The 26,138-nt window shown below is 40.6% G+C and overlaps 8 protein-coding genes across 12 annotated transcripts in view; 2 read left to right on the top strand and 6 right to left on the bottom strand.

Annotated features, from left to right (window-relative positions):
• Positions 1 to 2,023, bottom strand: part of LOC124326898 (RNA pseudouridylate synthase domain-containing protein 2-like) — a 36,303-nt gene extending 34,280 nt beyond the window's left edge. The window contains exon 1 of the mRNA XM_046785616.1: positions 1,142 to 2,023. Within this exon, the coding sequence (XP_046641572.1) occupies positions 1,142 to 1,594 (453 nt within the window). The 5' untranslated portion in view covers positions 1,595 to 2,023. The remainder of the gene's footprint in view (positions 1 to 1,141) is intronic.
• Positions 2,024 to 5,173: 3,150 nt separating this feature from the next.
• On the top strand, positions 5,174 to 6,247 carry LOC124327341 (dynein axonemal light chain 4-like). Its single transcript, XM_046786350.1, has 3 exons — positions 5,174 to 5,482; positions 5,556 to 5,639; positions 5,704 to 6,247. The coding sequence occupies exons 1-3, from the start codon at positions 5,390 to 5,392 to the stop codon at positions 5,866 to 5,868; spliced, it is 342 nt and encodes a 113-aa protein (XP_046642306.1). The 5' UTR covers positions 5,174 to 5,389; the 3' UTR covers positions 5,869 to 6,247.
• On the bottom strand, positions 6,017 to 7,405 carry LOC124327329 (cold shock domain-containing protein CG9705-like). Of its 2 annotated transcripts, none has more exons than XM_046786336.1 (6): positions 7,169 to 7,405; positions 6,947 to 7,093; positions 6,765 to 6,884; positions 6,599 to 6,683; positions 6,467 to 6,524; positions 6,017 to 6,395 (listed from the first exon to the last, which is right to left on the bottom strand). In XM_046786336.1, the coding sequence occupies exons 2-6, from the start codon at positions 7,069 to 7,071 to the stop codon at positions 6,325 to 6,327; spliced, it is 459 nt and encodes a 152-aa protein (XP_046642292.1). In that variant the 5' UTR covers positions 7,072 to 7,093; positions 7,169 to 7,405; the 3' UTR covers positions 6,017 to 6,324. The 2 variants fall into 2 exon arrangements, with proteins under 2 accessions (XP_046642292.1, XP_046642293.1); XM_046786337.1 differs by having other exon boundaries at positions 6,947 to 7,083; positions 7,170 to 7,405.
• Positions 7,406 to 7,541: 136 nt separating this feature from the next.
• On the bottom strand, positions 7,542 to 8,735 carry LOC124327325 (cold shock domain-containing protein CG9705-like). Of its 2 annotated transcripts, none has more exons than XM_046786332.1 (4): positions 8,582 to 8,735; positions 8,319 to 8,477; positions 8,133 to 8,252; positions 7,542 to 8,054 (listed from the first exon to the last, which is right to left on the bottom strand). In XM_046786332.1, exons 2-4 carry the CDS (start codon positions 8,456 to 8,458, stop codon positions 7,841 to 7,843), a joined length of 474 nt encoding a protein of 157 aa, XP_046642288.1. In that variant the 5' UTR covers positions 8,459 to 8,477; positions 8,582 to 8,735; the 3' UTR covers positions 7,542 to 7,840. The 2 variants fall into 2 exon arrangements, with proteins under 2 accessions (XP_046642288.1, XP_046642289.1); XM_046786333.1 differs by having other exon boundaries at positions 8,574 to 8,709.
• Positions 8,736 to 8,951: 216 nt separating this feature from the next.
• Positions 8,952 to 12,575, bottom strand: LOC124327029 (nuclear pore complex protein Nup93-like). The gene is made up of 15 exons (XM_046785836.1): positions 12,284 to 12,575; positions 12,037 to 12,217; positions 11,844 to 11,975; positions 11,613 to 11,780; positions 11,410 to 11,552; positions 11,115 to 11,345; positions 10,909 to 11,046; positions 10,663 to 10,847; positions 10,407 to 10,598; positions 10,222 to 10,348; positions 10,010 to 10,160; positions 9,607 to 9,933; positions 9,374 to 9,528; positions 9,260 to 9,311; positions 8,952 to 9,203 (listed from the first exon to the last, which is right to left on the bottom strand). Exons 1-15 carry the CDS (start codon positions 12,457 to 12,459, stop codon positions 9,084 to 9,086), a joined length of 2,478 nt encoding a protein of 825 aa, XP_046641792.1. The 5' UTR covers positions 12,460 to 12,575; the 3' UTR covers positions 8,952 to 9,083.
• Positions 12,576 to 12,693: 118 nt separating this feature from the next.
• Positions 12,694 to 15,593, top strand: LOC124327043 (protein PTHB1-like). Its single transcript, XM_046785872.1, has 11 exons — positions 12,694 to 12,977; positions 13,051 to 13,216; positions 13,285 to 13,454; positions 13,513 to 13,742; positions 13,810 to 13,943; positions 14,001 to 14,184; positions 14,259 to 14,468; positions 14,529 to 14,771; positions 14,836 to 15,119; positions 15,188 to 15,355; positions 15,423 to 15,593. The coding sequence occupies exons 1-11, from the start codon at positions 12,703 to 12,705 to the stop codon at positions 15,591 to 15,593; spliced, it is 2,235 nt and encodes a 744-aa protein (XP_046641828.1). The 5' UTR covers positions 12,694 to 12,702.
• LOC124327227 lies at positions 15,450 to 17,354 on the bottom strand. 2 transcript variants are annotated; one of them, XR_006915964.1, is made up of 7 exons: positions 17,236 to 17,354; positions 16,713 to 17,135; positions 16,585 to 16,650; positions 16,296 to 16,519; positions 16,080 to 16,232; positions 15,799 to 16,024; positions 15,450 to 15,723 (listed from the first exon to the last, which is right to left on the bottom strand). XR_006915964.1 is itself a non-coding variant. In XM_046786195.1 (6 exons), the coding sequence occupies exons 1-6, from the start codon at positions 17,240 to 17,242 to the stop codon at positions 15,926 to 15,928; spliced, it is 972 nt and encodes a 323-aa protein (XP_046642151.1). In that variant the 5' UTR covers positions 17,243 to 17,354; the 3' UTR covers positions 15,450 to 15,925. The 2 variants fall into 2 exon arrangements, 1 of the variants encoding a protein (XP_046642151.1); XM_046786195.1 differs by having other exon boundaries at positions 15,450 to 16,024.
• A 134-nt stretch (positions 17,355 to 17,488) lies between these two features.
• On the bottom strand, positions 17,489 to 23,482 carry LOC124327001 (sodium bicarbonate cotransporter 3-like). Of its 2 annotated transcripts, none has more exons than XM_046785777.1 (21): positions 23,292 to 23,482; positions 23,125 to 23,214; positions 22,922 to 23,066; positions 22,637 to 22,856; positions 22,463 to 22,562; positions 22,216 to 22,292; positions 21,889 to 22,074; positions 20,954 to 21,306; positions 20,721 to 20,891; positions 20,537 to 20,629; positions 20,290 to 20,455; positions 20,016 to 20,198; positions 19,795 to 19,944; positions 19,625 to 19,720; positions 19,380 to 19,562; positions 19,080 to 19,258; positions 18,686 to 19,004; positions 18,478 to 18,597; positions 18,258 to 18,400; positions 18,072 to 18,189; positions 17,489 to 17,982 (listed from the first exon to the last, which is right to left on the bottom strand). In XM_046785777.1, the coding sequence occupies exons 1-21, from the start codon at positions 23,326 to 23,328 to the stop codon at positions 17,959 to 17,961; spliced, it is 3,153 nt and encodes a 1,050-aa protein (XP_046641733.1). In that variant the 5' UTR covers positions 23,329 to 23,482; the 3' UTR covers positions 17,489 to 17,958. The 2 variants fall into 2 exon arrangements, with proteins under 2 accessions (XP_046641733.1, XP_046641734.1); XM_046785778.1 differs by having other exon boundaries at positions 18,072 to 18,183; positions 23,292 to 23,481.
• Between the last annotated feature and the right edge of the window lie 2,656 nt (positions 23,483 to 26,138).

The raw sequence follows: 26,138 nt of genomic DNA, 5'->3' as shown, positions 1-26,138 counted from the left end.
TTTTTTCCCTTTCGTCTTACGGTACAAATAGGACGAAAAAGTCGAAGAAGAAAAAGAAAAAAAGGGCCGATTTTCTACTGGTCTGGAACGCATATAAATATATATTGCACCACGAGTAAAGAGAGATTTCACACAAAGAACTGCGGAAATCCTTTACTCTCCCGCCGGAAAGAGGAATATTCCTCGCTCCCGTTTTCATCGAGCAAAAGAAAAAAAAATAAAGGCAAGAGAGATAGACTTTGAGCCTTTTTTTTAGGAGTAGCGTAGCCTAAAGAAAAGCAGGCAACAAGAAGACAGGAATACAGACATTCTAATCGGTTCCAATGCAAATCACCGTTGGATTGTCGATGGAGAAAAGCAGCTCAAAAGGATTGTGAAAACGATAGGAGAGTCTTGAATCGACTTGGAAACCTACTGCCACTTGTATCGCAGAAATCCTGTCCCTCTACTGTGAGAGTAGTGACAAGAGATCCGTGTTTCTGTCAATCCCAGTACATCAATTCCAACAGACCAAACACAAATCCATCGATAAAAAAAAAAAACCTGGTGGCAATCTTCTTTCTTTATCGCATCTTCATTCGATCCTCCTTTCGAGACGATTTTTTTCCAGGATGCCAAAATCATTTTCCATCACCTCCCCTTCTTCCCCCTCTTCCCCCACCAAAAAAATAAAATAAAAAATAGATGGTCTAAGGCAACTGGATCGATTGGCTCATCTGGAAGAGACTAGCAGTCAGCCCGCCTTCCTACCCCTTCAAAAACTCATGTTTAGGCGAACATGAGGTGCAAACATTTCCAGTGAATTTTATCGCTTCCATCAACACACACACGCCGAGCCTTACAAAAACAAAAGGCGCAAATTTTTTAAAAGGTTAGATATAGAGTATGACTTTTGCCCGACACTTGTTTGCGTCCGAATGACGACAGCATTCCACCACCACCACCACTCCTACACGCTATAGCCAACACGCCAGGCATTGGGTAAATAAACAGACCCCACGTCTAACAAGGTATGCACACACACTCATACACACGAGTACATCATAGCGTTAAGGCTAACACATCTGATATATGATGGGTCTTAGGGTCCATCTTTTGATTCCCTACCCCCTTTTTTTGGGCTGGATCGAGTGTTTACTACCTTGAGACGACTACGTTGCGGTTGAAACGGGGCCATGAGAACGGGCGAATTGGTGGCGGCCATGGCGCTGTAAGCGGCCACGGCTGATCCTTGCTGGTGTGCGGCCAGTTGATGAGCGGCGGCGGCAAAAGCTGCCACGGCGGCCGCCGCGTTTTGTTGCAGGGCCGGCAGGAGCAGAGCCCCCGATGGGGTCAGCATTGGCTGTAGGGTCAGTCCCATCGACGTCGAGGGCAGCTGATGGGCGGCAGCGTGATGATGGACATGGTGGGCATGCGGATGAGGCTGCTGCTGAGGCTGCTGCTGGATATGATGGGCATGAGGGTGGTGGTGGTGCTGATGGGGATGGTGGTGAGGATGATGATGAGGCTGATGCTGCGGTGGTGGCAGAGTTAGCTGGATGGGCGGCGCTGTTGTTAACGGATGAAGAAACGGTAATAGCCACGGATGCTGCATTTCCGTCACCTTTCAATTGTTTCGCTTCAAACTCAATTCAACCGATGCTAAACAACAACAACAACAACAACTGGAAAGAGACGTGCATAAGTGAGTGTTTGTCTCTCCTTCTCTCTGCCTCTGGACTCTTTTCAAGTGGCTGGACCGAGAACGGCGACACTTGAAAACGATGACCGCTCAAAGTTCAAACGGGCAGGAACACCAACAACAAAACGGCCGAAGGATTTTCTTTTTTCTTTCAAGTCAAGTTCTATTGGGTTCAACAATAACAGACTCTCTCTCTCTCTCTCTCACGTGATAAAAACCGAGTAAATACACTAAGGAAGGATCGAATGGATTGAGGATGATGCCGTGTCGAGCAGAGCGCGTCGACTGAGCGCGGCTTCAAGCGGTTCGACCAAAGTCTATCGCAACAGAACGCGCACTGGCATCGATATACACACGCACACTGGTACTACTACTATACTACTCTCGTCTCCTCCTCCTTCTTCTCTACTGATCCTCTTTCTCTCTCCCTCTCGGCCAGCGCGTGCGTGCCCGTCTCGTTTACTTTTCGTACATGCTCTGTTTCCTATCGACATTAGAAAATGCACCTTCCTTCCTGCCGTTTCCGCCGCTAATGAAGAGCAAGTGCCGTCGTAATTAAATACCAACAACAATAGAACGAATCAAGTTAAATGTCAAAAATCTTTCGAAATCGACCAATGTAAAAATGTTTGACTGGCATTGAAAAATCAGAAGAGATTCCACGGAACTCTTAAAACAAACAAAACAAAAACGGGTAGGCAGCATTTTTTCGATCGTGGCAGGTGACACCGCCTCCTTACAACGCGAAACAAACATTTGGATTAAAGTTATCTTGCACACATACGCACAAAAAAAAAATTGGAGAAGTTGGGGCGGATGGGCGGACAGCCAGAAAGTTGTCAACTTTACTTCCATCTCCACATCTTGTTTTGGTTTTTATTTCATTTTCAACTCTGCCAGATCTCGAACTTTTTTTGTGTGTTATTGAGAAAGAACCAAGTCAACTTTCTGCAATTGATCTGGCTTACGCATTCCACGAAAGGAAACGTTGCATAAAGCCTGCATTTGACACTTTTTTTAAAATATAAATGCAACGCTTTCATACAACCAAAAAAAGTACTGGGGCTGGTTTGGCGTACATGAAAGAAATATGGCCAGAATGATTGAAAAGGCTGGGGCGAGAAACCACAACCAAGACAAGCAAATGCTGAGAAAACAATTGAAAACGCTTTAAGAAGTAAAGCTGCACCCAACCAAATCCACCAGTGCAGATATTGAAACAGAAAAGGCTCATAAATTCAAATTTTTGAGTCTGAAAGATTTGCTACGGCGAATCTTATCGTGGCGTGAGAAAAAACCGTCAGCAGGGATCCCATTTTCGCCCATTACAAAAATCCAGTAAAGAACCGAATAAAAACGGGGAGGAAAAAACAACAAACGACAAGAAGTGCTTTCCTGGCAGAATAAATTGGTTGGTGGAGATCAGGAAGTCTGTTGTGAATTATGGCCGATGGGTGTCGTTCAAGCATGATTGCGCAAGAGTCTTGGTTACGTCAAAGACTTGCAGAGTCTAACCTAATGGGCTTCGAGTTCCCCTACACCAACAAGAGCCAGATATAGTCGGTCGCGAACGATTGCGTCAAGGCTAACGGGGGCAACAGCAGTCTACTACTACTACCCTACAGCAGCTTGCCAAGAACTTGGATGGAAGACAAAGCTGAGATATAGGAAGTGTAACCCAGTCTATATTTACTTAGACCCCGTTTTTTGAGGCCGATGGGAGGTTTCAAAGGCTCGAGACTCATGCAACAACACGCACAGACAGTTTTCATTTCACCGAGCTGAACTTGCAACCTCTCCCTCTCTCACGCTGTCGTGACAACGCAACTGTGCTACCCACTGCACTTGGTTGAGAGAGCGAAACCGATGCGCCTCTGTGCTGGAAAAATGAGATGTCAAACGGAAGAGAGAAAAAAAAACAGCTCGTGAATGCGACGACTATCACAAAAATTGTTTTTTTGTTGCATCAAAATGGTGTCGAGCTGCTCCGTCTGTTTTGAAATTTTGGACAAGGAGATGGACCATTTTTCCAGGATTACAGAAGGAAACTTGAAGTATCATTTGGACAAGGGCTGTAACAGCTGGGTTGGTTAGTCTGGGGAACAAGTGCACAACCGTCAAATGCAAGGCCAAAATGCCAGGCGAATTCTAATGATGAAAGCACGTTCAAGAGGATCCCACCAAGAAAATACTACGTACAGCAGCAGCTTTACTTGTTCCTCACATTCAAAGGATAGATAAAATGACTTACGTCTAGGACTTTCACGCCCTTAAGGTTTTTGACGTAGAGTCCCAAGGAAGCATCAAGGCGCCTTACAACCGAACTTTTAGAGCGAATTACATTATACAGAATACTGACGACCATAATTGGAAACGTGACCTGGCAGGCACGTCAACGGGGAATTGAAAAGGGCAGTACGCAAACTTATGTAAGTGGGGTCGCTGTTGGAATATTCTGGAACGTGGGCGCAGTATTAGTCGATTTCTTGGGCCGCTTACAACACGCAGCTTGTTGTTTCTGACTGCTCTTAACAATACCGAGCGGCGTGTGAGCGTCAAGGGGGAGGGGGGGGGGGGGAGGTACAGCAGAAAGTGCTGCTACCTCAGATCTTGTACAAACAAACTGGTTTGGACCAAATGGAAGCAGATGGCCAGTAGAGATAATGACACACAATGATACCCTATTCTAACTTATACATCAACTGTAATTCTGTAGGCCAAAGCTCAAATAGAATTGGAAGTCAGACTGCAAGTTTGACATACAGCACGATAGTCCTTAAACACAAATGCATACTTCAGCAATCCATTAGATAAAATGAGAGCTCAGTTGAATAGAAGTGCTAGATCAAATTACCATCGTCAAGAAATTTGAAGATTTGGGTGATTTAGAGAAATTGATTGAATTGCCACATTCAGGTTTCTATCAAAATGACGGGAAGTTTCCAGGAGAACTAGGTTTGTGGTAATTGGATGTATACAGTTTAAAGGACTTGAAAGATCTTACATACCTCTGAATTGATGACTGTTTCAGTATTCTCTTCCTGAGAATCGTCTTTCTTGATGATCAGCTTTTCCAAATCCTCGGATGCCAATGGCTGTTCCACCTTGACTGGTAAAACTTCATCAGCTTTCTCTTTGGAAACATTTTCTGCTGCCGATATTTGGTCATTATCGTGGGATTCTATCACAGATTGATGGACACTAGCTGAAGGATCAGATTCAGTCTTGATCTCGATTGAAGTATTCTCGGTTTTGATAGTATCTGTCATGATGGCAGTTGAATGAAGCTTTCTGGCTATGACAAAACAGTCAAAGTTAACTCTTTTCTGCTGGAAAAAAGAAATACTCAAATTACATACGAATTTTAACTTCGAAAAAATTTTGAAACAGTTCATCAGCACGTGTTATCAGACTAGTAGACGACATGTAAAATTTGCAATTTAAATCAATCGCACCATCTAGCGAGCATTCTGTCTACCTTGTATTCTAGCTGTCAGGGCAGGTGTCTGTTTTGTCAATAGAGAAATAGGAGTGCTCCAATTGAGGTTATAAGAAAGATAAAACAATTGGTTGTCATAATAAAACGCATCACGAAACGAAACAAAGAAGCAGTCGTGGGCCGTAAACCCTAAATTGATTTTCCTCCCCATCAACTTGTTACTTTTTCGACGTCAACTATTGATTTATTAAAAGTTCTCCTATAATATCATGGAAACAACCGCAGATTTCAACAGACGGGGAGCGGACGATCTAGACATGGCCGCATCAAGAAAGGCTATTCATTATTATCCACTTATTCGGGTAAATATACCATTCTAATTACTGTTACTGGCTTTGCTAACTTTTTTCTACCATTGATTGAATGTGTCATTAGCATGCAGATTTGTGTGAAGAAACAAAACATGAATGTGTGGAAATCATCGTTGCATCTTGTGAAAAATTTCCCTCAAATCATGAGGTTTTAGTGCTTTGAGTCTTACAAATCATTGAGTTGTTTTTTAATCTTTATTTGTTGTATGTAGGCAGCAGCTAAACAGATCAAAGAAACTCTTGATAAAAGATGTGGTCCCTCCTGGCATTGTGTTGTGGGGGAAACATTTGCCTTGGAGATTTCATATGAAACCAAAAATATTATTTACATGTTTCTCAACAGTAACCTGGGAGTGTGTGCATGGAAATGTAGTTGACATTTCTATATTTAAAATGGTTCTATAGCTTATACTTAGTTTCCATGCAGTTGGAATGTCTGTTTATTTATTTAACATTGATTTGTGAAAGATGAATTTCACAAATCTCATTCAGACATTTGTTTAAAACTCAAAATAACACTTGAAATTAAGTTTGTTAAATGTTTACTACTCCAAAGATTTCCCCCATTTGACTGCAATTTAACAATGTCACAAATCAAGATGTTGTGCTTTCATTAATCAAAATAAATTATAAGATTAATCAGGATTTCATGTGATTAAGAATGAAAAACATAATGTTAACATAGAGGAGACCATGATGAGTGATGTTATTTGTAGTCTGAACAATCAACAAAAAGGGTGTTATTTAAATAGAATGGTTCCAGGAAAAAAGTTGTAGAGCTTAGTTGATAGGAATTATGAAGACATTTGTGTCATGATTAAGGACAACTGGGACTATGAATCTACGTTCATGCTGCTGGGCGAATTTGGTCTCGACCCTTCGTGACTTTCTTCCGCTGTAAGAGCTGGAACAATAAATTTTTATTAGGTAGGAAAAGTCTCAAGCAACTGATGTAGGACTGATTTTTAAGTATACCTGATGTCCAACGCTGATGAACCTCCGGAGTGAAATTCGTTATTTGAACATGAACGGCCTGAAGAGAAAATCACAAAAATGAGTAATTTAAGTAAACTATTTCTTATTGTTTTTAATATATAATTTGTATACCTGGTATTTCTCTAATTTTGGTGGAACTAGTAGTTTTCTAAAAGATACTTCATCTCCAATTCTTGGAACATACTCTCCATCAATGCTGATAACACATGGAATAGAACATTTTTAGAACTTGCCAATTAATAAAGAAACTAAAATAATAAGATATATGCCTACATACTCTGACACATGTACAAATATTTCATCACCATCATCTTTCTTGATGAAGCCATGACCCTTTACTCTGCAAAAACTTTTAATCACACCATGTTCAACAGGGTTATCTAAAGCTAGTTCCAACCTGTCAATAAAAATTTCTGTCATAATTTTATAATTAATAACATAAAAATAAATTAAAAATACATGGACTGAGTTCTTGTTCTCTTCGTTATGATGGGATTCGGTAGGAGTGCCGAAGGAGATCCTTCATTAATCGAGCTTAAAGAAGCATTATGACCGGAAGAAGGTCTGTCCTCTTGATCTGACATTATTTCCACACTAAATGGCGTTTTGACAGTTATTTTTATGAATATCTTTAAAGGTATTAAATTAAAAGCTTATAGAAAATTTAAGAGTAGGACTTACATATCGATTTCAAACACTTCCAACAAGTCAAACAAAAAGTCAATAACAGCAACAGGAATCACTGATCACCGGTTAACAATAACTGAATAACACCGATGTAACACGACGGTTGGATAGTTTGGTTTGGTTGAACCGTTGAGCTGAGGCGGTGAGGCGCTTACGGGCAGTGGATTGCTTTGTCTTTCTTCTTGAAAAAGTACAAACCTACCGCTAGATGGCTTTATCCGGATGAAAATATTCAGATTATTTTTTTTGCTAATGAAGGGTTTCATCTTTCATGTTAAAAACTACACTAAATTCTAGTTTAAAAACAATGGTCATTCGTACGTGGTTGGGTACTTAGGGGGATGAATGAAGAACTGGGAAAGATCGGTTGTAGATGGAATGGCTGTAATAACAATGTTTCAACAATGATCTGTGCATCAACAATTCCAAAAATCCCCACATCTCTCAAGAAATGTAGAAAAGCTAAAAACAATCAAATTCAAGTTTAACTACTCCAAATGTTTCCCAATTTTTTAACAACAGAGATCATTTTCATGTGATGCTATGGAATTAGGAATAGGAAAGTGTGGACTAGCTAAGACATTTAGTTCCAATACTTGTCAAGAGATAGATAGGAATTCTAGAGATTGTTGGACATTATAGTAACCAACAACATTCGTCGTCCATCTATTTCTTTTTTTGGGGAGATGTTGGAGATGACGGTCGAGAACCCTCACGACCTTCCTCCGGTGTAAGAGGGGATGTCCAACGCTGATGAACTTCAGGAGTAAAGTTTGTTATTTGAACATGAACAGCTTGGAATTTTTCCATCTTTGGTGGAATTTGCAGTTTCCTGAAGGACACTTCATCTCCAACTCTTGGAACATATTCTCCATCAATGCTAAATAAATAATATTATCTATTATAAATTCACAAAGTTTCGAGAACTTTTTTAGAATTTATGGAAAAAAAATCATACTCTGACACATGGACAAATATATCTTCACCATCATCTTTCTTGATGAAGCCATGGCCCTTCACTCTGCAAAAACTTTTGATCACACCATGTTCTATTGGATTCTCCATTGCCATTTCCAGCCTGTCAATTGATTAAGTTTTCAAGTTTCGATCTTTGATAACAAGACTTGTGTTAGCATTTTATTACATAGATAGTGTTCTGGTCCTTTTCGTGATGATAGGATTCGGAATCAATGAACTTCTTCCTGAAGGTGATTCGCTAATCGAACCCAATGAGGTGTTGTGCGTTAGACCAGGGGAAGCTGGTATATCCTTAGGTTCCGACATTTTCGTAAGCTCTGAAGACCTGTACAATAACGAATGAAAGTACAAAATTCAAAAGTAGTTCAACTTATGCATATACATTTTTAACGTAAGTACGACAATATGATGTAAAATTTACCAACTTACAAAAGAACACGATTGCTTTAGCTTCGACAATCTGGAAGAAACCAGACAATAATAAGCCCTGATCAACGCGAGTAAGACGACCTGACTCCTGTGAAGACGGTGAAGTCAATTTTCCAATCTAGGACTAAAGCAATGAATGGAATGTATGGAAGAATTAACGTCAGAATCATTCACTAGATGGCATTTTCGCGCGAAAACACTTTTAACTGAATGAATTGTTTTTGTTGTTTTTACTATTTTATTTTGGAAAAAAAAAAAACACTTTTTGTATGTTAACTATTGCATTCCTGCGTGAACCTTCAAACTTCTTTTTACATAACTGCTAATTTTATATAAACAGATTACTTTTGAATGTTAGAGAGAAAAGCAATCATGGGAAATGGCAAAGTGTATTACAGAAAATGGGTTTTTCGCAGATTTTATTAGTTGGGCCAAGGCCAACAGAACTCGCCTTTTTTATTAAAAATCTATTACCACTCTTATGAGCTCGAGCTCTATTCTTTCAAATCATCATTGACTGTAAATGAACCAATCTTGCGTGAGTGTCACCTGGCATTCGGTAGGGGATCATTCCAATGAACGTAGTTAAAGCACGTGCCTGTTTCCTAATCTGGTCCATAAACTAAAAGAAAACGTTAAATTATGAAATAAAATTGATAAAACTGGCATTCAAATTACCTCATCAGTATCTCCATCATCTCTTCGAGTTTGAACAAATCCCCTGGGTGCCCTAAATAATTGATTAACAATATTTTAGTGATAAATTTAAATGGAAACTGTGGTTTAACGAACTTTGATTGCTTGTATTTTTTGTGTAGAATATTCATTGTCGCTAACAAAACATCTGGAATATTCCGACGGATATCATCGCTTAAGTTCCGGAAATTTGATACCCGAGACTCAACTTCATCGGGAGATAGAGGAATGAGTCTTAGTTTGGCGATTGTCTATAAGGAAACGAAGTAATATCGGAAACCACATATAATTACTGTTGTACAGATTTAACTTATGAATCAGTGACTTACTTCAAAAGCTTCGTGATATTTCTCTTCGTGATACAGAGAGAAAAATATACCGAGATCAAGAAGAAGGAAGAAAGTTGCTGCAATATTAGGCAACAGTGATCCAGAGGCTTTTAATCGCTGGGCGAAGGCTAGAGCCCTATTCTGCACCCTCCAACTTTCCGATTCAATAGCAGCTGGTTGAGAGATAGAGCTGCTCAAGAGTCGGCAAAGTAGTTCTATAACTTTTGCATCGTCTTTTGCTAGCTCATAAAGGTGAACGGCATCTTCATGCAATCCCTTAGTCTCAGAATCTCTCGCCACCAACTCGATGATCTTTTGTGTGTCAACCTAAGTTTAGATAAAGAGTTTTATTAAGAGTGATTGAAAATGTTTTACAATATTGATACTTTAATCGAGTATTTACCTGCGTTCCTTTGAAATGGTTCAAAAATCCTTGAGTTCGGGTTCCATCTACCTCGAGTCGACCAAGTAATAAGTCAAAGTTTCGCGATTCAAGGACAAGCTCACTTACGCAAGCAGTGAAAAGAGAGTCTCCTTTAGAACCTTTAATCCCTCTGTGAAATAATCGAATTCATTAGATTCCTTCACCAGTGAACCTATATTTCAAGACCATACCTTAAAAAGTAGAAATAGTGCAGTGCCTCTTTGGGATCAGTGGCTTCAAACTTGCGGGTATAAAGCATAACAAGGCGTGCAATATTTAGTCGTCTCAACGGTGGTTTGTCTGTTTGCTCCTTGGAAACTAACAATAAATATTTATAGTAAGATTTAATTTCAGTTCTAATATACGAGAATCTTACTCAGTGGTGACTGAACGTTACTTGGTAGAGCCAAAAATTGACTTTCAAATAACGCCAGAGCCACGTGAAGTGAATGACAACGAAGTCTTTCAATGCGAGCGAAAAAATCAATAGCGGCTTCGAATTGTCCAGTGAGGAAAAGAACTTCAAAATAAAGAAAAGGTTCCTGGTAAGCTTTGAAATGACGTTCACCTATTCAAATAAAATCAAAATATTAAATATCTAATCGATGTTGTCAAAAGATAAATCAAAATACCATATTCTTCCAAAACAAGTGATTGAAATTGAGAGTAGGTAACACGCTCGTGAGATGAGTCATGCCCAGCCAGCTCATCTTCTTTAAGTTGACAAAGTTTAATCCACAAGTAATCATCTGTTGATTGCGCTACTTCAGTGTGGTCATCATTGACATCACAAGCAGCCACGACACAATAAGAAGCACTGAATTTCGAAAATTTTATAAAGCCATGTTTTAAACAAATGTATAAGAATTTGTTGATACCGTTTGTAGGGGTCCGTCGATGTACGAATTATTTTTTTATACATCAATTTTGCATTGGTTTCCATACTGGGGCTTAGATTGCGATCACCACTTTGGATTAATTCTTCCAAAAGTCTCGTGAATTCTGCAACAATAGCCCTATAGTAACGCAGAAGTTAATAATTATATTAAATGAAAACCTGTTGTATGATCAAACACTAAAATACCCCGCTTGTTTGGATGCCTGTAAAGCGGCACTGACGTCTCCACAGCGCAGGCAGTAGTAAATCAGTGGCCAAACAGGTTCACCATCGACAAATCCATCTTCTAACCCTGTTGTACGCGAAATTTGGCGTGCAGAAACAAAACTCCGCACAAGAGGAAACGTTCCTGGGATTCCTCCCAATTTGGCCGCTCCTAAATTGCTGTACACAGTCTGACGAATATAGGATTTGTATCTGAAAAAAATTGAATTCAATTAAAATAAAATCTACAGTCAATATTTGGCCTTGTGTAAATTACCGATCTTCAAGATAACGACGACCTTGATTCATAAAGGCTCTTTGCATTAAAGCACTTCCTCGAGATTTCAAGATATTGTCACCACTGATTTTGACTGGCACATCGACCATCATTCGTACCATATCCCATATGTCAGAGACGTTCTTGAAAGAAAAAGAAAAATTAATTCTATGATTTAACTTTGAAAACTGTATGATTGTTACTTGATCGTTAAAAGCTTGGGCAGTTTGTGCAAATTTTTCAGCTAAGCTAGGTTTGATGCCTCCCTTCAAAGTCTGATCATTGTATTCCATGACTGCTTTGACATATGCCATTTCTTGGAAGTCCAAAACACTTTTTGAGGAAATTGGGAGCATTCCTCCAGAAGTCATCTGTTGAATGGAAGACAGACAGTTATTACATGCATTAATTTAACTAGATTCAGTAAAAATTACTTCAGCAATTGGAAGGGAAATGTCCAACAATTCATCACTAGACTCAGTTAGGGCACTCAAAATTTGCTGCTTTTCTTTCTCCCATTCACTTTTTACTGAATCCCAGTACATTTGTTGGGCATGATTAAAACTCTGGAAAGGAAATGATTAAAATGTGTTCTTTCAAATTACTTTATAAAGCTTGATTTTTTACCATTCGCCGAGTCTCCTCAATCACAGCTAATATAGCATTTTCTCGTTCATTCTTCAAGAAACCCTTAATATCTGTTTCACGTATAGGCTCCAGAGGCTCAAAGTTTGAAATGGTGCTCAGGACATCCAATTTGTGGGCTACACGAGGAAGATCTAATCCAACCGATCCCAACAATGCAGCGCTGTGAAACACAAAAAAAGTTAGGCCTGACACAGACATGGATAATTAACAATTCAGTCATCTGTACCCTTGACTTTCTTGACCTCCACTTTGAGATGTTCTTATCCAAAGCTGGTTGCTTGCTTCCATAATTTGCCGCAAATTGCGTTCAACTCTAGGAAGTTCACCCAGACTTCCATCGTCAAGCTGAGAGGCAAGCTGTTCAGCTGCTTGAACCAAGGAGGACAACTCTTCATCATCCATTTTCGAAAGCTATGCAAATTATGCTCCTCTGGGAAGACTTTTTGGTATGATAAAAATAAGAGGAATGTACACAGTGAATTGTTACTTGTTAAGCACGAAACTCACCAAGCAGACCAAAAGTGAATTCTCCTTTCAAAATGTCATGCGGCCGGCGTTGCCGATCAAACACGAATTTGCGCAGTTGCCATAGTAACATCAAAAATTTGAAAAACAAACAAGGTTTTCATAACGGAGTGAGTGATCATGTCCTTGTTCAAATCGCGAGAATGGTGGAGTACAAATTGCGGAATAGATGAAACATTTGGTGCCTTTCACATGTGTGTGGCCGACTATGAAAGCGTAATCAATGGCGTTGTCAAGCAAATAATCATAGTAGGCAGTTTGGAGGGCTACCTTCGAATTTACGATCCACAACCGCAGTCATCATCAGCTGATGAGAATTCTTGTTCTTCGGATTTACAACTCGAAACACAATTAGCACTACCAGTCCTAGCAGTTTTATCAGGGCGATTCAACAAGTACCTAAAGCATATTAAATCTAATTATTTTTTAGGCACTTGGTCTTATTAGTTTATATTGATTACGTTACAGTACTGAGGGATTACATGTAGCCGTACTTCACCCAAAGCACTTACGCGTTCTTCGCATTATGATTAATGAGAATACCCAATTAAATTCTCATTGTACTGTGGATTTTATGTACGAGCATAAACTGCCCTTACATGGATACACGCTTATTGCTGGACCATCGAACGTGGTAAGTAAATCTAAATTAGGCGCCTAACGTAATTCGCCAGTTTTAAATGAAAGCTTTGTCTCTTTTAGCTATGCGTGCAGTCACTGACCGAGGGAACGCTTATGTTTTTCGAGAATGAGAGAGTCGGCGTGAGTTTCAAATTACCTACTCTTCATCTTCTTCCGTCACCCATGTGTTATGTTTCTTCAACTGAAAGCTTCATCGTTTGCGATTCGTCTTGGAATCTTCACAGCTACAAGTAACAATTCAAAAATAAAAAATAAACTAATTCTATTACAATTTCGCATTTGCTTTAGCTATCAATCGTTGGCGAACTCGACGGTAGAAGGATCTCGTGCATCGAACAAACTTTTGTCTGATTGGGAATTTGAACTTGGGGAAGCAGCGCTAGACGTGCAATACATTGGCACATATGTTGTCACATTGGGCGAAAGACATCTTTATTGCCTAAAGGATACCGACGGAACTATTGTGTGGACTAGAAAACTAGACTATCACCCGATGTGCTGCACTCTCTTGATTCCACGTTTGTACAGCATAATTTAATTAGCTTTATGAAATTTTAGTCGTTAAATATGTTTGTTAATCGTTAGCGGACTCCCCTGATAGCTTTGTAGTTTTAGTATGCACAGATGCGCATACTTTACTTGTCTATAAGGACAATTTGGTCGAATGGAATTGCAAGTTACCCGTTACGCCGTTAGTTATTAAAACAGCAACTATACAGGTACCACGATTCTGCTTCTACACTATTAAACTTGTACAATGACAATTGTTTGTTTAGTCCATAAAAGGATTGATAATCTCTCTATCTGACGTTGGCCAACTGAACGTTTTGTACATGGGAACACAACAAGTGCAGTACGGTTTTCTCCACGAAGCTTCCCAGCGTCCAGTTAATTATGAACGCGGGCTTAAGGAAGTCCAACAACTTACAAAGTCTCTTCGTTCAGGACAACTGAAAGACTGTACTTTCTAAATACATTTCAATCTTTATAGCCATAGACAATAACCTATAAACTCTACATTAAATTAACTACAGTAGCACCAAAAGAAAAAGAAATGGAACTGGATCTAAAACTCGATTCCAGCAACTGTAGCGAATACTTGGAAACACAAGAATTAGTAGAAGCAATCAAAGGTCATATAAAAATTGCTATGCCGAAAAATCCGCACGGAAATATCCGAGTGTTATTTAACTGTGATCCATTGATTACTGCCACACCTTCCGAAACCTGCCTTCAACTCAATAGTAAGCCAAAAAATTAACCGCTTAAAAAACAAAAATAACAATCTTTGAGTTGCACGATAGGTGTAGGAGAAGCTGATTTGCCTGTCATGTTCCACGCTGTCCCAACAAAAAGCGGAATGGTTGCTTCACTGCGTGTGGAAGTTTCCGTCGTTACAATGTTGACAGGAACTTGTTCAATGACGAGACATTTCGACTTGCCATTGCAGCTGGTTGCAAGCCTTTCAGTGCCGGTGCGTGAAGCCCATATCAAAGTAACTCTATCGACGAATCAGCCGGCTGCCAATTTAGTCCATCTCTTTCAAGGTACTCAAAATGTTTAAGTTACTGAGCTTAATTTAAAAAAAAAAAATAAATAATTGAATTTTAGATTTTCCAGTGGAAGATTCCATGTCTAACGTGATTGCTTTCAAGCATCGTAATGGGACAATAGTGTCCCTTCTGGTCTCCAAAACCACAAACAAATATCGGTTACAGTCAGACAGTTTGGCGGCGCTAGCTTTACTAGTCGATGATCTGCAGAGGCGATTACGTCTTCACTTTAGCGAAGCGGAAAATCTACAAGTGAATTTAGACTCACCCTTTCCCATTCAGGAAATATGGAATCAGGTTGAGTCTCACTATACCCTCTACACGGAATTGAGAAAAGAAATGGTAAGCAAAACTAATACAAAAGCACGTATCCAAGTTCAACCGTCAACTGTGTCATGCCTCGTCTTAAGATGAAACTTGGCCAAACCAGCCGTCAGTTCCAGATCATTCAACGCGTATTCCATAACAAGATTCTCAATACCAAGACGGTCGATCTCACTCAAGGCACTTTTACCGCTGTGCAGTTAGCTCAAGACCACGTCAGTCGTTGCGTACAACAAGTTGAGTTGTTGCAAGAGGTATCAGTCAACAAAACTCAAGTGGTTGGATCACATTGACTCATTTTTGTGTTTGATTCACCACTAGAAATTTGAAACTGCCACTTACTCGTTGGAAGGCTCACTCAAATGTATTCTGTCTTTACTCAAAATGGAAACTGACAGTGTTAAAAAGCGAAATGTTGATTTACTTGAAAAAGCTCTACTACCTGTTGAACATCTAAATATCGATCAGGTAATAAGTGCACTATGTTTATGATTTTATCTTTCTAATTGGCGATAATGTTTAACTTAGTCTTGGCAGGAAGATATAGAAAATAAACTGAACTACCTCGTTAAACAAAGATCCTATTCAGCAACGCCAGCTGCGGTCACTGCTTCGAATTCGGCTAAAGAATTTAATTTAAGTAACTTTAAAAAGATATTTCTGCAAGCTTTTGATAGCTTAATAAAAGATTTCCAACCTTAAAGAGTAAACAAGTATTTGTTTTTTGTTTTTGACATGATTACATTGTTGCCAATTTATTACTGGCGCATTTGTAAATGCCTAATGAAAGATGCCAATTATCACAGATTCAGTCAACACCAAGTTTAAAGTGGGATAGTTTTGACAACGAGAACTTCGTAGTCGTTATGACTAATCTCCTCTCCTCCATAAGTGCACAAGCAAATTCCACGTGATGGATGCACCTGATAATGACAAAATCAATGAGAAATAGAAAAATAGAAAATCATTTAAAATTACCAATCCAATTGAAGTGGCTCCGTCGTGCACTACTCGCCCAATAAAGACCGATTCTTTGTCGGTCGAAAATCCTCCTTGAAGCGCTCCAAATGGAATACTTCCATCACTTGCGGGGACCCAAATTAGTTCACAGCATTTGTTGCGAACTAAAACCTATCGATGGGCAGCACCATTTACTTTAATTTTCGAGAGGTAGATGACAGAAAAAAAAATTACCTGGTATTTTGAGGAGCCGAATTCTTCACCGCCTTTTGCCACGTAGCAACAGTTATGTGAGGGAACAATTTTTCCGGGCAGAAGAGTCCCGTCTTTTTTGACACGACCAACGTAGATTTTCTCTCCCGATGCGTCAACTCCACCAATGACAGCCCTCATCGGAACTTTCCCATCTTTCATATCTAACCAGACTCCCGGGCGACGATAGAACGGCTTCTTACCCCCTGGAAACGGTAAGATAAGAATAAACACGGGAAAAGTCTATGTAAATAAAAAATCGAACGCTTACGCTGGCGGATCTTTTCAGGGTCTTCCTCCTCCGACGAAGAAGAAGACGACGACGAAGATTGCTCCTCTGAAACGATAACAGATTTGAAAAAGGATACAAAATTTCGAATTTTTACCATTTTGACTGACCGTCGTCAAAGATCCAAGTTCCTACGGAACCCCAACCGGTTGCGAAGGCAAAGTGAGTCACGTTGAACGGCTCTTCTGTGTTTTCCCAACTGAGAAACGGATCTGCATCCCCCTCTCTTCCAACTTGAATAACGTTCTGATGGAAGCGAATCCAGAAACGACGGTACTCTTCGCAGCAGACAACATCCGGCGTTGGTTCTTCAGCCTTATCGGGCCGGCTTTGATTGAAACGAATGGCCGATTTCTGGTTACCCCATCCACCGATGAAAATTTCAATCATGGGTGACGTAATTTCTTCGCTGCTGAGCAATGCAATATGAGCGTCATTTTGGCATTTCACGTCGAATGTAAGCGTGTCCCGTCCTTGGCCTTTTCCTTTTATTGGGCGGATCACATATTGTTTGTCGTCTCCAGTAAATATTTCTTTGCAAAATCAATGGCGTATTGATTCGTTTAGTAAAAAAACAAAACAATTGCAATTGAGAATTGGTCACTAAAAGAAAGTGCTACAGAAAACAGTTACCAGTCATTGCACGATGGTTAACGCCCCAAAAAATATGGAACAGCAGCGATGAAAACAGCCGAAATAGAAGGCTGTCTTACCTTCAGAACGTACTCTGCCGTAATAATAATAGAATCACTGCATAGAAGAAAGCAAGGCCAGCTATACGTTGCCACACAACAAACTTGCAGCTGAATCTGAAAAAAAATGCATTAAAATTTTGGACGTTTTCTACTCGCTTAAAGTCATAGGAAAATTGAAAAAATACGACAGAGAGATAGTAAGATCGTGTATATTACAAATCCATTGGAATGAATGAATAATTTTCTGAAAATAGCGACAACAGCACCTGAACTAAAGTATGAAATACCACAAACATGATCAAGCCACTACGAATGCACGAAATTTCATCGGCAAAATCAACTGATGTAACAGTAATAAAAGCCTTCCATATTGGCTATATGACTATATCATAAACGCTAGCGCTTGGTATGTGTTTTGTTTGTAAAATTGGAGGAAGCATATTATAATAAGATTCGACATTCGATACAGTAAGAGCTCGTGAGTTTGTACTATATCCCATCCTTGATGGTAATAAGCCTCTGTAGAATTTGAATGATTCGGTCTCCTTATTAAATTATGTATTGCCTAATTTGGATGAAGAATCCAATAGTTCACGAGCAGAGGGCTTCTGATATCTTCTTTACGTCTTCTTATTTAACCGAAGTGGATAACAAAATGGGCTCATTGGTTGTTTTTACTGCCCGGCTAAATAAGAAATAAGAACATCGATTTATAAATACATGGATATTCGAATGAAAAATTTGTATGCAATACCAAAAATTTGTATGCAATACCTGTATTTGAATTCTTTTGGTACCTGACAAGAACGTCAGGGGTTCACTTTCGTCATCGCTCACTTTTTCACCACCATAATCCTTCCTTCGGTAGCTAGTCATCTCAGTACCGCTACAATTGTAAAAGAAAAAATCCTAAGTCAGTTTCAACTCCAACTCAAACCTGAGACCAATCGAAAAACCTACTCTTGGAATGAAGCTTTGCTCTGATTGACGTGGAGCCAAGCGCCCGATCTAGCCACTTCGTCACTGATGTTGACTTTCGAGCTGTTTTTGGGAATAGCCGAGTAACTCTGTCCTTTGCCATTGATGTGCGATTTGGATCCAGACTTGAGCGAGAAAAGAAACAAATTACTGTTAAAAAACATTTTGTTCTCTTTGAAAGTAAAATGCCAAAAATACTTACTTCGACAAGGGGTTCTTGCTTCTTCCTGCGGAACGGCGGGATAACAGAGTCCAAAACGTGAAGCTCTTCTCTGGTGAAAACATAGTCCAAGGATTTTCGGATAAAGATCATGATCACCAACTAAAAATATCATAAAAGGAATGATTGAAGAGCTTTGTGGTGGTCAAATAAAAAATGTGTCCAGAGAAAATGACTACTTAGTACTGACCATCAAAGGGAAAGAAATGGAAATCGTTTCGTTGGTTTTGACGACCCAGAGAATGGCAAAGCAAACCAACTGGATGGCAGTGTACATGTGAACGCGCTTGAGCGGCACTTTCCTCAAGTAGTTGAAATCCGGTTGGTATTTGGCGGGCATGAACACGATTCGTAGACGATCGAAAAAGTGCATCTCTGCCAACGGTGCCGTGCCCATGTACAAGAAGACACCGTAGAGGACGGGCATGGGAATGAACTTGAGGATTGGTGTCATGAAGACGGACAAACCAACCAGCAAGAAGATGATCAAGTGAGTGACGCGCTGCTCTCTAAAATATTCAACAACATTTTCTAAATAAGATATTTGGCGCTATGACCAGCCGAAAAAATGTCTTGTTGGTTACCGAACACCGAGGAAGACGGGCTTTTCACCAGGTGCGGCCGTCTCTGATTCTTGTTTCAGTGAATTGACGTGGTTGATGCAGATGACAGTGCCGGCCACATGCCACGGCAGTCCCAAGATACCCATCAGAGCCGTCAGAATGGCCAAAACAAACAAATCCAAATGGTAGCCGCATCCTTTCTGTTTGAAGGCAAACAACAAAAATTTCGAAATTAGAAAACTTGATGAATCTTAATTCGTAAAAATCGTGCGCGTCATGGCGCCACAGACAACAGTGGCCAAGACTTTCACAGCCACTCACTTTCAGTTTGTTCTCTTTGCGGTTGACGATGACTGCAGTAATTTGCTGGTCAAGGAAAAGTAGAATGGTTGCTAGGGCGGCTGGCAACATGGCACCCGGAATGATCCACCAAGGATTGTCCGGATGGATAGGGTTGACAGTCCAGCCACGTCCTGACCAAGTTGGCTTGAAATCACTGGGAACCTAATAAGTTATATCAGTTACAGAAAATGTCTTTCAATTGATTAGTAAGTACGTTTCTTTACATGAAGCTTGGGAGTGTGAACACCGGCGTAGTAATCCAAGCCAGTCATTGAACAAATGGCGATAAAGACGGCGAAATCACTAATCGTGCTGCGAACCTATTTCGTACACAAAAGGAAAGTGCTATTTAAATACAAAAATGGGAAAAGAATTGTAGAAAAAGTAGCTATACTTTGTAAGGGAAGTAGAGAGTGTGTTTGAGTCCTTTAAGAGTCACGCAGACGCTGTACGTAAAAACGGACAAGAGTACGGACATCAGGAAAACATTGGGATACCACTCCTTCGGGAAACAGTCCTCTCCCTTCAGTGTGCCATTCCACATCTTCAATTCAAATAAAATGTAGATTAAATATTTTTTCACGAATGAATGAATTTGATCAATTAGTTTCTTACCTCTGCGCAACTGTTGGTTGCCAATCCCGTCCAATTGAAAGGTCCACTACCGCCTTGGACGGATCCCATCAGGCTATCAATGGTATCATTATGCGGAAAGCAATAGCAGTCGGTGGCATTCAGTTTGGGTTCTGGTGGATTTAGCGGATTGTCTAGTCCTATGTAAATGATTTTCTCTACCGCCTGTATGATTAAGACTCGCATGTTATGAAAAATGTGTTTGGATGGAATTTTTTGTGACGTGTCATCACGCCAAAAAAAACGGAACCGTTACCTTGTACACGTAGATGGTAGCGATAAGGAGAGCAAAGTTCTCCTCGGTGAAACGTGTGATGAAGGCCACCCAGGCGGAGATTTCGAAGGCGCAAAGGGTGATCATAAAGACACCCATCCAAACACCCACCCATAACCGGAGTGAAAGGTAGTCGTAGCCGTTTTTACTTCACGAAATAAACACACAAAAAACGGTTGGGGTTAACATTTTTTGTAACCGGTAAAACTAAATCAAAATGAAATATTACCTGCAGAAACTGTAGAGAATGCCTTCGAAAACTAGTACAGGGCCGGTGGCGTTCAACAGGGCGAGAGGTTGTCCAGCAAACAAGGAATAAATTCTGGAATGGGAACGTGAGAAGTCGTGATGAATTTCTTTTTCAATTAAAGGATAGAATACTAAAAGATTGAAGGAAAAAATCGTGTTTTTACATTCCACAAATGCATCCAGCGCAAAGAGATTCAAGCGCCGCCAGGCGGTTTTCGGTGGCATCGCCCAACAGTCCGCCAAAGGTGATAATCGGCGACAAGGAAGCAAAGTACAAGAACGTGATTGACGCGATGCTTTGGACGGCGAAAGCGTCAGTGAAATCCGATTTATAGCTAAAGGATAAGTATAAATTATCTTCTGCTCATTAATAATTTGTCCTTAAAAAATGTCATACAAAGGAAGTTTGCGCTTAACGTCGTCGATCAAACCGCCAAAGAAACGACCGGTGCGGACGAGTCCCTGACTTTCTAAAACTTTCAATTCTTCTAAAGCAGGATCTTCTTTTTCTTCAGGTGGCTTGTCGGGATTCTTTCGCGGTTCCTGCGAGGGAATTTTGGTCGGCGGCTCGATACGAATGGACGGATCCCATTCACCGGGCGGCAGAATGGTGACGGCATCCATAAACTCATCGATTCCGGCTAAGAGATGGTCGCGATTCTTGGCGCGGTAGGCCACGGCATTGAAGACTTCATCGGACATCAACGTGGCTACCACACGGCCAACTTCGCGATAGTCTTCCAATTGACCCTGAAAATAAGCAAATGTGTTATTGTTTTTATCTGCGAGATTCTAATCCCCCCTCCAACAGACGTTAACGTCAGACTAAAATAATTCGGTAATCTCCTGTTGAAATCAGTAAACCCAATGATCCTTTTGATATGACACGGTTATAAACTACAAACATGCGACAGTAACCGGATGGTACAACCTCCGGGAGGGGCAGCGGGTTTTGTTTTTCATATTTGAAAAGGAACGAGCCTTGAACTCCCAAGGATAACAGACGATACGTTATTTAGAAGGGGGAGCTTATTCAAAGTTATGTTTACCGCAATAAATTTTTTTGTTTAAAGCGCTAGATTAATACCCGGATTATTGCCCGAAAACCCCATTTTTCAAATGCTTGCGGCCTTATCCATCACACTGGCTTATCAGCCCGTCATGACCAAGCAAGTGCCATGCAAGCAGACTAATGCGTTCGTGTGATTCAGGTCAGTTAAATGAAACTGGAATTTTTTTTTCTATCCATTTTTGGGTTTGTCTCGGGAAAGGCTTATGCTGACCAATTATTCAAATTGTGGCACCTATAGCAATCTAGATTTGATAAAATACCTTGGGCCCGAGAAGTAGAAAAACGAAACGCGACGGCAGCCGAACCTCGGCGAAATCACCGAGAATCGTGGCCTTGGAAAGTCGAACAAAAGCCGAAACTGGCTTGTCCAGAAAATCAACCTCGCCCACTAGAACGTTATTCACTTCGGCTCCGGGCGGAATCTTCTTCATGAACGGTGAATTGCCCTTCAAAAGTGACACAAATAGAAAAAAATGAGTTGAAAAAAACGAACAAAAACACGCAGCACACAATTCACGTGACTAGGGCCACAAAGTAGCGACCCCGTGTTCCATAAAGAATCAATTGGAAAAATTAAAAACGCATACTTTTGCGCCGGTGACGGCCGCCATAGATGGGACGCTGGGTAAAGCCAGACCCATTTTCGAACGGGATTCGGTCAAATCTTAAAACGTCCACGTATATAAACAACACATTAATAATTGCATACGAGTTCCTTCCGTTTCGAACAACATAACGGATAAGCTACGACTTCAATAATATAGCAACAACCACCAACATTTCGACCTAGACTAGAGACATTGTTCTAAATGAAATGTATTCCGTTGAACCTACTTTTTGCGGAGCTGTTGCGGCTTTTCTCGCTCATCAAAAGTGGTGCGGACTTGACGACTTCGTAAAGATGTCGATGGGGGCAACACATGACTTCCGTCATCTAGAAACAAAATTCCAAGAATTAATATTGCACGTCCTTTTTCCTGTAACATAAAATGATCAAGGGTTACAAACTTGATTCTTTTGTTCGGCCGTTAGTTGGTGAGTTGAGCACACTTTATCGACAATGACGTTGATCACTTCGTCGACAGTCGTGGCTTCGGCATCCAGCAGTAGGGTTCCGTTTAACAGCGCACTACGCAATTCGAATAGAGCGTGAAGCGACAGAGTCCCGACAAACGGCTTGGTCCACCGATTGCCACCGTCTTCCACATCTTCTTCAAACTTGATCCAGCTACGATTTTCACAGACAGTCTAAGTCAATTTGTTTAATTTATACTCAGAGCTTGAACCAATTACCGGGCAACTTCCTTCCATTCGCCACCGGTACCGTCTTCGCTTTTAAATTCCTCCATTTCGGAGAAGACGGGACGTGGTTCATTCTGACCCGGTTTATCGGCATCCTCGCCCAAGATAAAGCGAACTCGCATGCTCGGTGGCAAATCTAAAAAGTTCACATAATATTAGAAACTGATTCATTTTACTTAGTTCTAATTCTTTACCTTGCATTGCCTCTGACCTCCGATTGCGAAGTGATCGTCTTTTGACGCCAGGAGACGGGCCCACAACCCTGACTCCTGCATTCGCTTCACCTTTAAATGTTACACAAGAAAAATACGATTAAATAAAACTCTTAAAATGTTTAAAACAAATCTGTAATTATAATTACTTTCTAAGAGAATGCTGGGCGGCTCATTGGTAGCCATGACGAATACTTGAGCGGACTCTTAGGTCCTTGCAGGAGCTTCTATTCTTCGTGGCAAAGTGGACGTCGGTCCAGTAGAAACTGAAGGTAAGAGAGTCGGAGACAGTCGCATTTGACCACCACCTCTGCCGGACGGCTTCACCAAACCAAACCCCACATGAATACGTGCGTACTACGTGAGGCATTCTCGCTCTGGTGTTGGGAGGAACGGACTGAGCAAGGAGGCGCGGCTTCCGAATCATAACAAACACTTGAACAAACATAGCTATTATTTTTTTCTTTTATCAAGGGACACACACATGTCGGTCGTTGTGTCGACGAGAATGTACAATGTGTCGTTTGTATTATTTGACCACGTCTACAAGTGTATAAATACCAGACATTATGGAAATTTTTATTTAACACTTTTTAAAACACAGATCAGAGGCAACCAATTCTGAATTAGTTGTACGCTATCAAACGGGTTTAACTGATATTATACGGCGAGGGAAAGAGTTGTTACTTGCGCCGGTCCATCAGGAAGAAGAGAATTTAGTCGGAAGACTTGGCAGACACCATTACATTCAACTAGCCACTGGCAGAAAATAATTGAATAGAGAATGTGACGTCATAAGAAAAGGTAGCGCGATTAAGCGGGCTGGAAGGGAAATGTAAGGATAGCAGAGAGGAAGAGAGATCGGCCGACATGTTGGATAATACTGGTTGAAACCAGCTATCCATTATGATGGCTAAAGAACACATAGCAAACCCCTCGAAGCTCTCGCTGGAAAGTTTACGAAGCCACGGCGATAAATGCAAAGAAGCTCAGGTAGTATGCAAGGTGCTATTCCGATTGGAGATAAAAAGGGCGTTCCTATCAGGCGAACATGGTGTGAGCACTGTCGCAGAGTATCAGAATGAGACGACACAAACGTGATAGGTATTCTCATTGGAACTGGTAAAAATAAAAATTTAGTAATCAAAGACCGTCGACACTTATTGATTGTCAATCACAGTCTTTCTTATATAACGTTGCGCGACTCTATTGCGACCGTTTAAATTTCTCTTTCCCCCAAGGCCACGGCTTTTCAATCGTCTACATCACCGATGAATTAAACTGCGACTGCTTGTTGTGATTTATTTCCCTGAATTTCAGCCGGAAGAATCGTTAATGCGCCATGCGACGATGTCGACGCACGCATCTACTCAAATGGCGTTCGAGTGTTTTTCACCGCGTTGCATGCCTCATTTCGTGAAACTAACGTGAAGCGATGGCTACTTACTAAGCGTCCTCTACTTACAGGACTGGCAGAGCAATTTTACGAATACATTTCCAGTTTCTCAAACTCATTTCACGGTCGCTCTCCTGTCAAACACCTTTCTCCATGTGCCACGGTGCAACAGGTCACCTCATTCTTTTTTGTTCCCGTTCGATCCATGACGCCGTTCACAGAACTCGGCCGTTTTTTTTCCTTTTCGCCTAGACGTGCAGTATTTCTACATATACTCGGATCAAAGTTCCCATTGGAGAACAGAGAGACCCAACTTGGACAGAGTGGCACGGACTGACAAAAAGCCGGCGGCTTTTCTGGTTTCTTGTCTTCTTGTAAGATCACGTAAACCAAAGAAAAATATTAAAGAAAGAGAGAAAGAATAAAGAAAAAGAAGAAGGAAGAATCCCCTTAAGGGTAGATGGTACGCGATGGTACAGCAGGACAGTCGGCGGCTGGTTGGTTTACGAACGACGGGAAAACCAACCGCCGGCTGCACGAACGAAAGGCGGAGCCGACCGTTGTGTGCACGAGACTCTGTCGTGAAAGCTTTGATTCAACATTTCACTCTACAAGTATTTGCATACAATAAAAAAATACCCTTTTCTCCTCGACTCTGTAACTCACTGACAACGGATAGCACTCGTCGAGACTGTTGTCAGTCATTCTATTTGGACGCAGTTTCGTTGTTATAACTTTTTGAAATGAAATCGTTTCACAAAAAAAACAAGCATGGGTATAGGTAGGGAGAGGCTATTATTCAGTTGGGAGTAGATTCCATTAGGTAAAAATTGAGGTCAGGACACAGTTAAACATAAGAGAAAAATGTCTAGAAATAAATGAGTCACGTCGTCCAGAAAGTGGCTGGTTGGCGTCTACGACAGTGGAGGGGACATTTCAATGTCGCAAGAGATCGAGAAATTCGAGATTGGGTCATGATCGTAAACAACAAAAAAACACACACACGCAAGAACGACGCGTCGTCGATGAAACCGTTTAACAGTCGCGGTGACTATTTTAAAACCCTGGGAGATTAGGCGTCACCCGTGCACAATCAATGACGGTTCGATTTCGCCCCGCAGTGTCAATACAAAAAATCCCGCTTTACGCACATTTGAACTAGTTGACCATGATTAGAATGAAACGAAAAAAGCTTTCGATGAAAAGCCGCCAGCAAGAAAGTAACCTCCTTATTTCCAGTGAAATAACCTACATTGGTTCCTAAAAAGTATTGCTTTCTACAACGCGGCGCCACAAGTTGATCAATTTATCTCTTTTATTTACTTAATCCTTTTTAGAAATTCGTTTTTCTTGACAGGTATATACGTATTGTAACTCTAGCCGTAAAAATACAAACCGTGATGAGATTCGATAACATTGGGACGCCACCATTAGATTGCTGTTGACGCTTATGTCATGTCAATACACCTTTTGGTATTGCATTGATATGACATCTGAAAAGATCAAAATACCTTTTTCTCATTTGGCATTTCACTCACACACGTGTGGGATTTTAATTTTCTACCTTGCATTTCTAATAGACTCGCCGGGTTTATAATTG

The sequence above is a fragment of the Daphnia pulicaria genome, chromosome 2 (genome assembly GCF_021234035.1).
Source record: "Daphnia pulicaria isolate SC F1-1A chromosome 2, SC_F0-13Bv2, whole genome shotgun sequence".
Taxonomy (NCBI): domain Eukaryota; kingdom Metazoa; phylum Arthropoda; class Branchiopoda; order Diplostraca; family Daphniidae; genus Daphnia; species Daphnia pulicaria.
This window is presented reverse-complemented; position numbering and strand designations above follow the sequence as displayed.